General features: G+C 45.2%; 2 protein-coding genes across 5 annotated transcripts in view; one reads left to right on the top strand and one right to left on the bottom strand.

The window, feature by feature from the left end:
* The window catches only part of RTN4IP1 (reticulon 4 interacting protein 1), a 46,800-nt gene extending 36,674 nt beyond the window's left edge, over nt 1-10,126 (top strand). For 2 of the 3 annotated variants that reach the window (XM_090279720.1, XM_090279719.1), the window contains exon 9: nt 9,996-10,126. In XM_090279720.1, the coding sequence (XP_090135846.1) occupies nt 9,996-10,103 (108 nt within the window). In that variant the 3' untranslated portion in view covers nt 10,104-10,126. Of the gene's footprint in view, nt 1-3,590; nt 3,702-9,995 lie in introns of all 3 variants that reach the window. The other variant, XR_016511634.1, reaches the window with a different exon arrangement.
* A 1,834-nt stretch (nt 10,127-11,960) lies between these two features.
* The window catches only part of CRYBG1 (crystallin beta-gamma domain containing 1), a 193,423-nt gene continuing 190,959 nt past the window's right edge, over nt 11,961-14,424 (bottom strand). For both annotated transcript variants that reach the window (XM_090279715.1, XM_090279716.1), the window contains one exon: nt 11,961-13,347. In XM_090279715.1, coding sequence (XP_090135841.1) covers nt 13,259-13,347 — 89 coding nt within the window. In that variant the 3' untranslated portion in view covers nt 11,961-13,258. The remainder of the gene's footprint in view (nt 13,348-14,424) is intronic.

The following is a 14,424-nucleotide window of genomic DNA, read 5'->3' as shown; positions in this document are numbered from 1 at the left end:
TGAGTTTACAATAGAGCTGCCTCTGGAGCTTCTTCAGTCTGAAGGCGAGACTGCTCTGAAGGTAAGCAGACTTCCAGGTGCGCAAGGAGGCCAAACACTGTGGAATCTAAACTTCAACAGAACTGGACTAGAAGTCTGGTGCCCAGGTCTCATGTTCCCTGGCTGTGTAATAAAATCAAGGGCCAATCCATGGTATGCCTGAGAGGGTCAATGGGCAGGACATGGATGAGGACGGATGGAAGCTTTGTGGGGATAACTGGTTGGTTTTCTGACTACTCGTGTCTGGCCTGCGGTGGGCATTGTGGGGAAGAACTGCTGCTTCTAGTCTGGTCATACCTTTTGGGGTGTCAAAATGGCCTTTTAGCACTGTTGAGTGTTGAAAGGCTCCTCGGCTACTGCTCGTTTATTTGGGTTCTTACATGTTTCTAATGACCCTGGTATTCCATCTCTGGAAGATAACCCAGATGGAAAACTCATATTTTGGTGGTGATGTTTATGACTATATTGAGAGATTATATGAAGTTACAGAATAGAGAACCCTGTCCATCCTAAAGGGTTGCATGAGGGCATAGATAAAATCACTCTCATTTTACAGATGAGAAACTGGCTCAAAGAGATAATGGGACATGGTCATATGCAGAGGTGGGACCAGAACTATACTTCCTGACTCCCAGTCCTGTGCTCTTTCTTCTCCAGCTGCATTCTCAGTGCTTAAGACTCATCTGGGACTTCAACTTAAGTTACGTTCTCCTTGTCATTTTACAAAGGGCAGGGAAAGGGATGGAGCAGGGCCAGCATTACTGCTGCATGATCCATGCCAAGCCACTTGTAAAGAACTCTTTGAGATGGGCTTGCTTGTGATTGCACCTGACCCTTGCTGGCCCATTTCATCTTTCCATTTCTGTTTTGGAATGGAATATTTTTAGAAACTACTGCTTTTTGTGAATTTAGTGTTTTTTGTTTTTTTTTAAATCTATTACAGCCAAGCAGCTATATGATAGTAAAGACTAGTACCTTTTCCCAGATATTTTGGTTCCAGATTTGCATGCCTTTTCTTGGACTTCTGAGTCTTGATGTGTCCTAGAGAGACAAGGGCTCAGCCTTATTATGACTGTGTAAGTGCCTTTGTGTAGGATTCTTTCCACATCCCTGGGGATGCCTATTTTATTTCTAGGAATAAGGGAATAAACTGTCACCCAATAATTTGGCCCACAGATCTACATAGTGCTCATGTGGTTGGAGCCCCATGATTACCGAGGCCCCTGTCCTGCGGAAGTCCACCACATGATTGTGCTTGTCCTGATATCTGCTCCAGGCTGTTGACGGGCTTACCATTGCTGTTTTGTATTCAAAATACTGTCTCTTTCTCTCTGCCTGCAAATTACTATTTACGAAACAGAGAAGAGAGGGGACTTGTGTATATGTACCTATTAAAATTGGCAGGTAACTGGTAGGATGGCTAAAAAAGGACAGGTAGAAATAAAGATGCCCTTGAATAATATTCGAACGAGGGGGTGTGAAGAAGTGTTCTTTTGGCCTTCTCCTGCCCTGGGTTATTTGGGCTCAGGAGTAATTTTTGACAGTGAAGGGCTCTGGGGCTGTGGAAGTTGACATGTGACATTGGATGTCATGATGAGGTCATCTGTCCTGTTGTACATGCTGCTGCTTCGAGGGTGCAACAGGTCATTGACCACCTGCACTTAGAAATCGGAAAGGATTACATAACAGGTCAACTTACATATTGTGTGGTTCTTAAAGATTGTTAAAATGGATGAAGCATTCACATTCTTGCATGCTTTTGCTGCGTGCTTAATGACTCTGATTAACAGGTATCTGATACAGGCGCACCTGAACCCAAGCTGTATCGACTCCGTCTTTCCCTTGGACCCTTCAGCTGCGAAGAGAGGGGGGTCTGCTGCATGGGCAACAGCAGACCCTCCATATCACCCTGCCCAGGCTCTGTAGCTTCAGCTTCACTGGAGAGGACACTCCAGCGTCATCACAAGATGTCGATTCAACACGGGAGGAGACAGATACCGTGTCACTCCCGAGTTGGACTGCACAGCCATTCTCGGCGGTGCAGATAGACACTTAAGAAGCTACACCATCGTCTCTCGAGACGGACGGCTGCCGACGACGATACAGGAGCTATAGTTGTTTTTTGACACCGAGAGCCATAAACCAAAAGAGCCTACTCTTTTAAAATACTTCAGGTTTTTAAATAGATACACATTTACAAGGTTCAACGTTTAAAAGGTAGGAAAATAATCTCAAGAAATCTTCCTTTGATTCCTGTCCCTCAGTCACTGAGATTCTCCCTGTCCGATGCAACTAGTGTTACCAGTTTCTTGGGAGCGCCAAAGATGTTCTGTGAATCAACAGGCTGATACAGAGAATAGTTTGTAATTAGCACATTGAGTGTAATGGGCTGCTGCTGAAATTGTGCCTTAGGCCTACAGTTTATTGCCATTTTTTGCTAACACTATAAGCATTTCTTGTTTTTATACTATTTAGCAAACTCTTTTTCTGTTGTTGGGAGTGGGAGGGCCATAGCAAGTATTATATTTGGGCCAAACATACATCATTGATTAGTATACTCTAGGATCAAAAACAGGAAAAGCTAGCACATGTCTAGTTTACTGTCCTCACCTCCCTCTACTCCCCATCCTGCCACTGTGTCACATTTGGAAAGATTGAGGCCCTAAGAGAGTAAATGACATGTTCAAGGTCACAGAGCTAGGCAAGGCCCAGGTCTCATGACCTCTGGGACAGTTCCTTCTACCACCCTTTGTGGCCTTTTAAGACTGGGGTGATAGCCCTGACTGGTGTGGCTCAGTAGATTGAGCACCGACCTACAAACCAAAAGATCTCAGGTTCGATTCCCAGTCAGGGCAAATGCCTGGGTTGCAGGCCAGATCCCCAGTTGGGTGTGTGAGAGAGGCAACCAATCAATATCTCTCTCACACACTGATGTTTCTCTCCCTCTCTCCGTCCCTTCCCCTCTTCCTAAAAGTAAATAAGTAAAATCTTAAAAAAAAAAAAGAAAAAGAAAAAGATTGGGGCAGTAATAGTTAAAAAGAAAATCTCTTATTGAACGTTCTTTATTTTCTGCTTGGTTAGTCATCCAGACATTAGATAGGTGGAGTTTGAATTCTATTTACAAAATCCTTTTCTGAATCTCTCTGTCTTTCAGGACTGAGAGAAGGGGAGGAGGCAGAGTCTTTAGTCCGCAGTAAGCCACTGAAAAAAATGACTATGCTTTGAGGGAATATATTTATATATATTTGCCTTTATACATATGTATTAGTTTGCTATTGCTGCTGTTACAAATTACCATAAGTGTCGTGGCTTAAAACAGCACAGACTTATTATCTTACAGTTCTGGAGGTCAGAAGTCCAGAATGGGTGAGCAGGGCTGCATTCCTTTGGATACAGGCTGTGCACGAGGGCCCGTTCCCTTGCCTTCAGCTTCTAGAGGGAGGCTGCCTCTATTCCTTGGCTCATGGCCTTGCGTCACTTTGACCTTTGCTTCCATTATCATCTCTCTCTCTCTCTCTCTCTCTCTCTCTCTCTCTCTCTCTCTGACTAAGCCTCCTGCCTCCCCCTTATAACAACTTCCATGATTACGTTGGGGCCACCCAGCTAGGTCTCGCACCTCAGGATCCTGAACTTGATCTGATCTGCAGAGATCCTTTTGCAAAGTAAGTTATCATATTTGCAGGTTTTTGGGATTAGGATGTGGACATCTTTGGGGGCTGCTACTCTGGTTACCACAAGCATAAAATATCTCAAAAGATACGGAAGAAATTTGCAATATCAGTTACCCTTGAGAAGGGGAACAGATGGCTGTGGATCAAGTATGGGAGGGAGATTTGTCTTTGTGCCCTTTCATCTTTTTAAGTATGTTTGTTTGCACACATTCCTCATGTAATTATTAAAGACCTTTGATGTCAGATACTTAATGTCCACAGGTCTATTGAAGATTCCAGGTGACCAGCGAAGCTTTCTTGGTTGAGTGATGATAGAGATCTCTGTTTATTATTTTAGCCAACTTCAGAATAGTTTCTATGTACCAATTTGAATTTAATTCAAAACACTTACTGAGGGCTCCCTACCCGTTTCACCCAGGAGGGATGTAGTGACCAGGCTGAGTTACCTTCCGAGCAGCACTATGCACTGCAGCTCTCTGCAGCGATGGAAATGCTCTCTGCACCATGCAGGATGATAGCCACCAGCCATAGGTGGCTGTTGAACACTTGAAAGGCAGCTAGTGCAAGTGAGTGGCCGAGTTTTTCATTTTTTAAATCAATTATTTTGATTAATTTAAATTCAAATAGCCACAAGTGGCTAGATGTTAATGTTGGACAGTACAGTTTTAGAGTAAACTACTAAGTTCTGAGTCAGGCAATTTCCCAGACCCCTGTTGGAATGGCCAGGCCCTAGCTTAAGCAATGAATTATATTCTAAAACTGTAGGCTCCTTATTTGCCACTTCATTTTTACTCCATAGAAAGAATGTAGTGATCAGGGACTGAGTCCTAGGACTGCTAGAAGAGGATTATCTTCCAGATGTGGCTAGTACCTCATAGAGTTCTAGGCTTGATGCCACAGACATTTTTCTGATGCTTCTGAAGTTGTTTCTGTGGGGAAATGTAGGCGGAGTTTCTCATCATAGCTTCTGGCAGGAAGGAGTGCCTTTCTTCAGGGGGACCCAGGGACAAGTCCTGGATGCTTCCAGAAGGGGTACATTTACTCCCTTGCAGAGTAGCCCCATCCCCACCCTCACCTTCATCTCACCACCTGTCTTTCAGGTTTCTGTTTTCTGTCTAGGGCAGGAAGTTCCAGAAATAACAAATCCAAACAAAATTTGCCTCTTTCTATTGTCTTATTTATATCTGCTTACTTTAAATCCCCTTATTCCCCTTTACCCTGACCCTGGAAATAGTGAACTATCCCAGAGGTCAGGGCCATCCTGTTCAAGAGGCAGCGCTGGAGCTGTGGTCCTGCCGCCCCTGCCCTGGGTCCCTGGTGTCTGTCCACAGGAGCGTGGACTTGGGTTCATGCCAGGAGCCCTCAGGTCACCCTTGGTGCCTGTGATTCATCTGTCTCTCCTCATGCACCCCATCGTCTGAGGTCCGCGGCTTCCGTGTCCAGTGGTGGCTGAGGCCGGAACGTTTGCAGAAGAGGTGGGCAGACTGGCCTGAGCTTCCCTCCCCACACTGCGCTCTCACCATGCAGTCGTGAAGTCGGGGTCCTGGACCGTAACTGTGCCCTCTGCTGACAGCCCGACCTTGCCCTTACCACTTAATCACTTGCAGTTCGGTTTCCCAGCCTATCAGATAGGCTTGCTTAGTATTTAGGTGCCTTTTAAGCTCTACTGTGATTTAATTCTCTCTTGGAAGGTGGGAATTGAGGAAAAACCTCTCTGCCTTCTGCCATGCCTGTCTAGATGATGTCCTTGCTCCACCAGCTTTTCTGTGCTCTGCGGTGACAGGGCTTTTCTCTCCTCTTCTCCTCAGGGGCAGAGAGGGCTTTGCCTCAGAGGTGAGGAGCTTGCCCAGGGGCTGGTAAGCAGCAGTATTCCCAGGCTGTGCTGGAGGCTGAGGTGCCCACGGTCCCTGTCTTCTCTTAGAAGGGGTGTCAGGCAACAAGTGCCAAACGCTGGGGCCTGGCTTTGTACAGCCTCTGTTCAAGGAAGGCCAGGCACAATCAGGAGACTCCTAATCTGGGTCCAAGACTGGACTGAGGCCGCTGCCACCGGCGTCTGTCTCCTGGTCCCTGCGAGCCCCCTGAGCAGCGGGAAGTGTGGTGTGAGCCCACCCGCTTTATAACAGGCTCCCCTCTTCTGGGTGACTACAGCAGTGTCATCACATAAAGCATCCCCACCTCACTGGGAGTCACCTTTTTTTCCCTCTGGGTTTTTGCTCGGATCCCTTTGTCCATAACAAACAGGCACTGTGGGTCTGATCCACGGCTGTACGCAGACACTGCCTCATTATCCAGTTAATCTCCGTTTGCTGTCACACATTCAGCCAACATTGGCATTTGCCTGCCTGGTGATAGAAAGCCCTTTTTTTCATTGTCACTTATGGGAAGAGCTGAATGACTCATTATGCCACAGTCAGCCTTCTGGGGTTATTTGCCACAATAGGCCTGACCAGCCAGATTAAAGTGTGTTGTCACTGCAGGCTGTCTGTGTCATCAGTTCCGGACGTGGGTCTCCCGTCGGAGCTCTGAAGCAAACACAGCTAGAGCAGCTGGGACAGTTAGTTCTGCAGCTGAGCAGATGAATCCAGGGGTCCTTTGTGACCTCTGGTGACATTGCTGCTGTGTTGTGACTGGTGTCCAGTGCTCAGTGACAAGTTGATGCGATTGCCTCCTTTCTTTTCTTCATTTGTCTCTTGGATGTTTGTTTTGTGTACCTGCTCTGGATCAGGGCCTAGCACTTGGCACACAGTCAGTCTTTGTGGAATGAGTAAATATGTGTGATATCAGTCAGGGACCTTAAGAGCAGGCCAGAAGGCAACAGTGGTTCCCACGCTTGTGTGCAGAAAACTCACCTGGGAAGCTTATTAATGTATTGTCTCCACCTCATCCCTAGAGATTCTGATTTAGTTGTAACAGGAGGCCAAGGAGTCTGTATTTTAAGCATGCATTCAGGTGGTCCCTTTTCAGGTAATCACATCCAGAAAACAATGTCCCAGTAACTTAAAGAGGGTGGTGGGTTCAGGAGGTTTCATGTGGGACATGCAGGACACAACCTGAATGCATGCAGTTCTTTCAGCCGAGAAGGCAGATCGGTTTTGTCTCACAAGCCAGCTCAGATGTGTGCGCAGTGGCTGCGGTTTTGAGGAAGATTCTGAGGTCGTACTCAGCTTGTTGGGGAGGACCCTGATTACTCATTGGGACATCCTCCATAGGTGCAGGTGGGAATGGTGGCATATGTGCCACCTGTCATCTCGGTGCCTGGACACAGGGCTGAGAGACCAGATCCTCAGCTGGCATGGTTCCTTAGCACGAGGCAGGCCAAGATACAGGCTGTGATAAATTATTATAATCCTTGGCTACCTTCTCCCACCTTGAGATTTTAGTAGATGTAGAAAGCAGCTGATAGTACATGAAAGGCTCTGAGTAGTGGTGAGAGCACACTCTTTTATTTGACTAAATTCTGCCTTATCACTTGGCAGTTATGTGACGGGTAACTTACTTAACTCTGCGCCTTAATTTCTTCATCTGTAAAATGGGAATAGTACCTACCTCACAAGGTGGTTACAGTATTCCCTCACTTATCATGGGTATTACGTTCTAGACCCCCCCGTGAGGTAGAAACCTTACATTTATTCTACACTCTTAAACCTATGTAACTTTAACAACATACGTATACAGTATTGCAAAATCCCGCGATATAGCGAAAAATCCTCGATAAATAATTAAATATAATATTTTAAAAAATCCTGCAGTACAGTGAGGCTGCGATAAGTGAACTGCGATATAGACAGGGACTACTGTATAGGGATTAAATGAGGTAAACTATGAGCACTCAGAAGAGTACCTGTCACAGTGAGGACAACACATATCAGCTGTTATTTTTATTATGAGCTTATTGTGATTTGTGGGTACAGAAGAATTTTCAGCTCTTTGGAGAAGAGAACTTTGGAGTCTGAGGTGCTCTTCTGGTGGCTGAGCTGTGAAATTCACACAAGAGAAAGGTACATCAGGGCATACAACACCAGCACAACACCTCTTCCCCTTGGAAAGGAAGGGTGCCAGAAATGTATGCGCTGGCGCCTGTCTTCTGACAACTTACCCCTGTCTGTGGGGCGGTGGGAGGTGGTCCACTGTGGACCAGTCAGCACGGGGAGAGGGTACTAACTGGGACCTCGTTTCAGAAAGAGGTGTTTGGTGATACTAATGAATAGTATGGTAAATGTGACATTCAGTCATTTGTGAACTGGCTGAGGTGGCTTTCCTGTAAATTCTTACCAACTGCTTCTCTCTTCAGCAAAGTCTCCCAGCCTGGGCAAGTTCTCCTCACGCCTCCATTGCCCATGTATGACTCTTGCTTCCCAATTATCTTACTGGTTTTCATCTAAGTGACATTTAAAATTTTTTTATTAAACGTGTTTTTTATTCTTCTGTATTCTTTTAAAAAATATATATTTCAGTTACAGTTGACATCCAATATTATATTCAAGTGTACAGCATAGTGATTAGACGTATATAACTTACAAAGTGATCACCCCAATATTTCCAGTACCCATGTGACACCGTACATAGTTACTCCAGTATCTCTGACAATATTCCCTATGCTATACTTTACAACCCTGTGACTTTTTTTTATAACTGCCAATTTGTACATCTTAATTTCTTCCCCTTTTCACCTAGCCTCCCAACCCCCATCCCATCTGGTGACCATCAGTTTTGTTCTCTGTATCTATGAGTTTGTTTCTGTTTTGTCTATTGATTTGTTTTTAGATTTTACACTAAGTGAGATTGTATGGTATTTGTCTTTCTCTGACTGACTTATTTCACTTAGCATAATGCCCTCTAGGTCCACAGTGGGTGCACCGATGTAGTCCCATCAGTGGTGCAGGAGGGTTCCCTTTTCTCCACATCCTCACCAACACTTGTTGTTTGTTGATTTATTGATGATGGCCATTCTGACAGGTGTGAGGTGATAGCTCATTGTGGTTTTAATTAGCATTTCTCTGATGATTACTGACTTCAAACATCTTTTCATATATCTGTTGGCCGTCTGTATGTCCTCTTTGAACAAGTGTCTATTTGGGTCCTCTGCCCATTTTTTAATCAGATTGTTTTTTGGGGTGTTGAGTTGTATGAGTTCCTTATATATTTTGGATACTAACCCCTCATCAGATGTATCATTGGTGAATATCTTCTCGCATTCAGTAGGTTGTCTTTTTGTTTTGTTGATGGTTTCCTTTGCTGTGCAAAATATTTTTATTTTGGTGTAGTCCTACTTGTTTATTTTTTTCTTTTGTTTTCCTTGTATAGGAAATATATCCAAAAAAATATTGCCAGGAGCAATGTCAAAGAGTTTACTGTCCGCCCCCAGGAGTTTTATGGTTTTAGGTCTTACATTAAATCTTTAATCCATTTTGAGTTTATTCTTATGGTATAAGAAAGTAGTCTATTTTTGGTTTTTTGGTATGTGTCTGTCCAGTTTTCCCAACACTATTTATTGAAGAAACTATCTTTACCCCATTACGTATATATTATTTCCTCTTTTGTCATAGATTATAAGTGATATTTATTAAGCTCCTGTCACATGCGTAGCATTGTTCTGGGTGTTGTTGAGGGTACAAAAGAGGTAGCCTATACCACAGATACTCTAAACTCTGGCCGAAAAGATATGCCAAACATTTAACCAATTTAAACTGCCTGTGAGGGGGCCACCGGGATGCGTATGGCAAGCACCGGGGGATGCCCTCTTTGGTATTTCCCGCACACAACAGCGGGGTGAGATGTGAAGCCGGTTGTGACAAGCAGTCTGTGCAGAGGGCCAGGCGGGTCCTGTAGCAGTTCACAGAGAGCACTGCAACCGGGAGGCCAGGAAGGGCGGGGTGAGCCTGGGGCTGGAAGGGTGGTGCAGAGGAGAGGCGCCAGCACACCACCTTCATTCACACCGTGACAAGAAGACCGTTTTGTTGAAGCGTGAGGGCTGCGTGAGGGCTGGGGTTTGGGAGCTGCTGAAAGGTTACGAGGTTCCGAGTGCACGAGTGCCGTGGCCAGCACAGAGTGGGAGTCTGCTGGAGGGACGTGCACTCGGGCTGCCCCACAGAGAGAAGGCGGAGGCAGGAATAGGGGTGGCAGTCACAGCGCTCCCGGCCTGGCAGTGAGCGCCCACTTAGATGCGCAAGATAGACCCGAGAGAGGGTGGGTCTGTCTCAGTGAAGGAGCTAATTACAGGCGTTATCTGCCTTGATAGATGCACGTTTTCTTACCCACCAGACAACCTTTTCTTGTGTTTTACAGATTCAGCCAGTTATTGAGAAAACCTTTCCTTTTTCTAAAGTTCCAGAAGCCTTTCTGAAGGTGGAAGGAGGACACGCACGAGGAAAGACTGTCATTAATGTCATTTAAATAAATGCTCAGTTTGGTGATTATCGGCTGTCTTTTATTTGGTGAGTGCCTGTGGGCCCAGGTGTTTTTCTAGCCATCCCTTTTAAGACTAGACTATAAGTTCCATGATATAAATTTAAGAAAAACACCAGACTTTTTGCCAGTAATTTCGTATCTTCTAAACTGAGCAGAGATTGATTTTATAACCATAGCACCACCCTCTGCACATCACTGCCTCGCCCAGAGCACCTTCTGGTGTAACCCACCCGACGCATCCCTGTGTTCCCATTTGCTGAGAGGTCCGAGGTCTGTGCCAAGGACCACGGATGCACAAGACGTGATATTAAAATAGCCACACTTGGACTTGAATATAAAGTCAGTGAAAATTGCATATTTTTTTTTCAAGCTGTTCTTTCACACCAGATTTGCAAATTGTTGTGACACCTTCTGTCTTCATAGCTAAAACTGATCTTACTATTATAATGTTAGTGAGATACTAAAATGTTTGGGGGTGTGATGGGTGGCAGCAAGAAGAGCTTATTTAAAGCTAGTTCTTTCCTAGAGGCATCAATGAGCACTTTTTTATCTGGCCAGGGTTTCCTTTGACTTTTATTCCTCTGCTCTACTGTGGTCATAACAGCCCTCAGAGCTCCAAATCTCTTAGGGCCGTATATCAAAATCTGGCTGGTGATTTGGTTGTTTACTCTCACTGGTAATTCCCCACTTTGCTACACAGCAAAATTAATGATTGAATAGTGATGCTCAAGTTTCTAACTTTTTAAAACCCTTACATTTTGTATAAGGGCTAGACCTCCTTCAACCAGTGAAACTTGCTTCACTGAGGACTTTTCCATGAAAATTACCACCATTCCATTGGGACCCAAAGTTCTCATTTCTGACTTGAATGCCTGCATTTAGGTATTTCACCCATAAGCCCATTGTGGCTTTTTTTTTTTTTTTTTCAGATTTTATGTACTTATTTTTAGAGAGAAGGGAAGGGAGAAGGGGAGGGAGAGAAACATAGATCAGCTGCCTCCCATGCCCCCAAACCAAGGAGCCTGGTCCGCACCCAGGCGCATGCCCTGACCAGAAATCAAACTGGTGGCCTTTTGGTTTGCGGGACAATGCCCAACCCACTGAGCCACACCAGCCAGGTCCCAGTGTGGCTCTTGTGTGTCTAGTCCGCCCTGCATTCACTCAAGGTGAATGCTCTCCTGTTGTACTCACCATTACTGCACCTTAGACACTTGCGTTCAGCTTTTGAGTAACTTTCTACCTGGTGCATTCCTGTTAGATGCTCAGTTAGTGGTGTGTTGGATGAGGGCTCTTCTCTGGAATTGCTATTCTCACTACAAATTTATCTCAAAAGAAAGAATGTTTTTTCAGTTGTAAACACAGCCACTTTGACTTCCACCTGAACAGTCTCAGCTCTCTTCCCACCCAGGGTAGTGCCGGTCACGACTCAAAGCAGGACCATACTCGCCCTCATGTGCACACTTTCACCAGGAGTCTGGGAAGAAGGGAGGCAGCAGACCCTTTTCTGCCCTTATTCCAGCACCCCTGAAACTTGGCTTGTCCTAATCAGTCAGACATTTGCATTTCTTTCTAATCTGCCAGCTGACTCTTTGAAGTGTTAAGAAGGCTACTGAAAGGACTCTGTCAGATTTCATCAATATAGTTAACCAGAAACAAGTTTATTCAAGAGATAAATTCAACAGAGGCTACTGTAGAACGTCTCCCCACCCCCCGTACTGCAAAGGCCGAGAATCAGAGCTACGAATCTAAGAACAAGACAGACATGTCGGCTGCTACTCGACATACATAAACACTTATTTTAAAACTGAAGCTTCTACTCTGACGACCATATTGCTTACCACAGATTCCAGAGGATCAGCGTTTTAGAACTGGAACCACGGGAACAGATAAAAAGGAAAGGAGATTTGTTCTTCCTGTGACAAGAGCACCAGCATTCAGTGACAAGAACAAGAGGAGGCCAGAAGAGGAAGCGTGTGTCCCGTTTTGCTGCACTGTTTGAACAGCGCCACACGATGTGGGCAGTGTGTCGTCAGCAGTTAAACATTTCCCACTGTGATTGGAATGCTTGCTGAATCGTAGGGTTTTCAGAATTCTAAGATTGACCAACAAGCATCACTTAAGGCCTCCTTGCCTTCACTTTCGGAAGAGAATTGCTGGTCATCCTCCTGAGCCTTCCCCACCTCTCATTTCTGCTGCACAAAGCAGGTGACCACAGGGGCTGCAATACCCTGCACCCGGGGCTGTCCCCGGGGCACGGCTGTGGGGCATTACAGGCAGGGGAGCCCCATGCAGGCCTCCTGCCAGTGCCGCTGGATAGCAGTGCAGGGAATTGAGCTATTAGACCTGAGTTTAGCAAAGGATTGCCTAACATTTCTTCAGAACTAGTTATAGACAAGTGAGGATGAGCTAATAAATTAGGTCATGATAATACTGTTCCAGGAGCATTTGTAAGAAAAGCATTAAACAACACTCGTTTGGGACATTCTAGGGCAGCCCATGGGTGAGTTAAAATAATTCAAATCCTGCTAATAACTAAGGAGACATGGACATGAAATCTTTTAACTTTACTAATTTTTAATATTAGCATAAGTGTTTTTTTTTTATTTTCATTCAGTTCCATAAAATATGTCTGAATGTATAATTCCCCACTTTGCTACACAGCATAATTAATGATTTCAGAAAACAGAAGGTCAAAGACCAAAACTATAGGCCTAGTACATAATTTCTTCTCAGATGCTAAACAGTTTCTACCTTAAGTACTTTTAAGCTTTTATACTTCCCTTTAAAGTGTAAGGGATTTGTAAGTCCACAAAGTTGGGAAATTTGTTCCTGTTTTCTCCCACTATCTTTGGAAATAATTTAAAATGTATGTATTCTTAAAGTGTTGAGATATTTTTTCAAACAACCCAAAAGCTGCTAACGAGGCAACCCATTTAAGCAGCTGCTGAAAGGAAAACGAAAGGCAAGGCCTGAAAGAAGACCCAGTGGCTTCCGAAGAGGTGAGACGGCTGGGCCGGCTCGGCCGCGCTGCCTGATCCAGAGGAAGTTCAGAGTTACTAAGGGAGCTCGCCCGCTCTCCTCTGGCTGTTTCTGTAGCCAGAAGACCTCTGGAACCATTCCTCCTGCGTCCTTAATCGGGGTTACAGGACCATGGCTTCCCACACTTGTGTTAGCTTCTCTGTGCTGGCAGTGTTGAGGATAATGTGGTTTTGATCATACTGTGCACCCCCTGAAAAAAAGAAACAGGAAAATTATGGAACGTGCCTACAGTGAGGGGGCTGCAGCAGACGTAGTTTATTCCAACACCAATAGAGCTGAAGTAAAAGTAACCGAGGTGTAAAGCCATGTGCCTCAAGGAAACAAGGCAGGAAGGGAAACCCTGAAGCGCACCCTGCCCTGCCTGGGAGGGTCAGTCAGTGTGGGTCAGGATGGTAAGATCCTGTGATAAGGGCACCAGCAAGTCCACATGGATTTCCTACTTGCTGGGGCTCCTTTTCCTACTCAGGTCTTAAAACCTAGTCTCCAGTCATTCTTAAGATGTCTGACATTGGGGAAAGCAGGGAAGAATCTAGAGAAAGGAAAGGAGCAAAAAGACTGAAATACGTTCAAGAAACCAGTGAGGAAAAAAACAGGCAGACCTGCCTGTAGTGTAGTGCTTGTCAGATGGAACAGGTTTTTCATGAACAATGAAAATGGCTCCATCAGGTAAAAGGGGGGGTCTGATGACGCCCAGAAGGACGGCAGCACCCCCACTACCCAGAACTCACAGGCTTCCGTGGGTCAACATTCACAGCATTTCAGATGCTGAGTTCTACTAGTATGGTCTCAATAAACCCCCTCCAGCAGAATGTTTGTAAGGGTATTTTCCAGGGGTGCCTAATAGATAGTTCAGATACTTTAGTGCTAAAAACAGCTTCATGGTTTTCTTTCAATGGAGAAGTATTAACAAAAGGGTCATCTGATTATTTTCCAGTGTGGAATAATCCTCCTTTCAGAGAGATACCTTATTCTTTTTTTATTTTAATCCAGCCCCCTTTCTCCCCCCCCCCCCCACCCTGCCCCAAGGATCTGTTTATTGATTTGAGAGAGGAAGAGGGAAAGAAACATCAATTAGCTGCCTTCCATATGCACTCCAACTGGGGATCAAACCCATAACCTAGGTTATGTGCCCTCAGTGGGAATTGAACTAACCTGTGAACTTTTGGTGTACGGATGATGCTCCAACCAACAGAGCCACCCAGCCAGGGCAAATACCTTTTCCTTTTCTAGCATAAGTCTCTGCACCAAAGTTCTATTACCAAGGACT

Source organism: Furipterus horrens, unplaced genomic scaffold, assembly GCF_987537825.1.
Source record: "Furipterus horrens unplaced genomic scaffold, mFurHor1.1.pri manual_scaffold_6, whole genome shotgun sequence".
NCBI lineage: Eukaryota > Metazoa > Chordata > Mammalia > Chiroptera > Furipteridae > Furipterus > Furipterus horrens.
The sequence above is the reverse complement of the archived record's forward strand: the minus strand, read 5'-3'. Positions and strand labels throughout refer to the sequence as shown.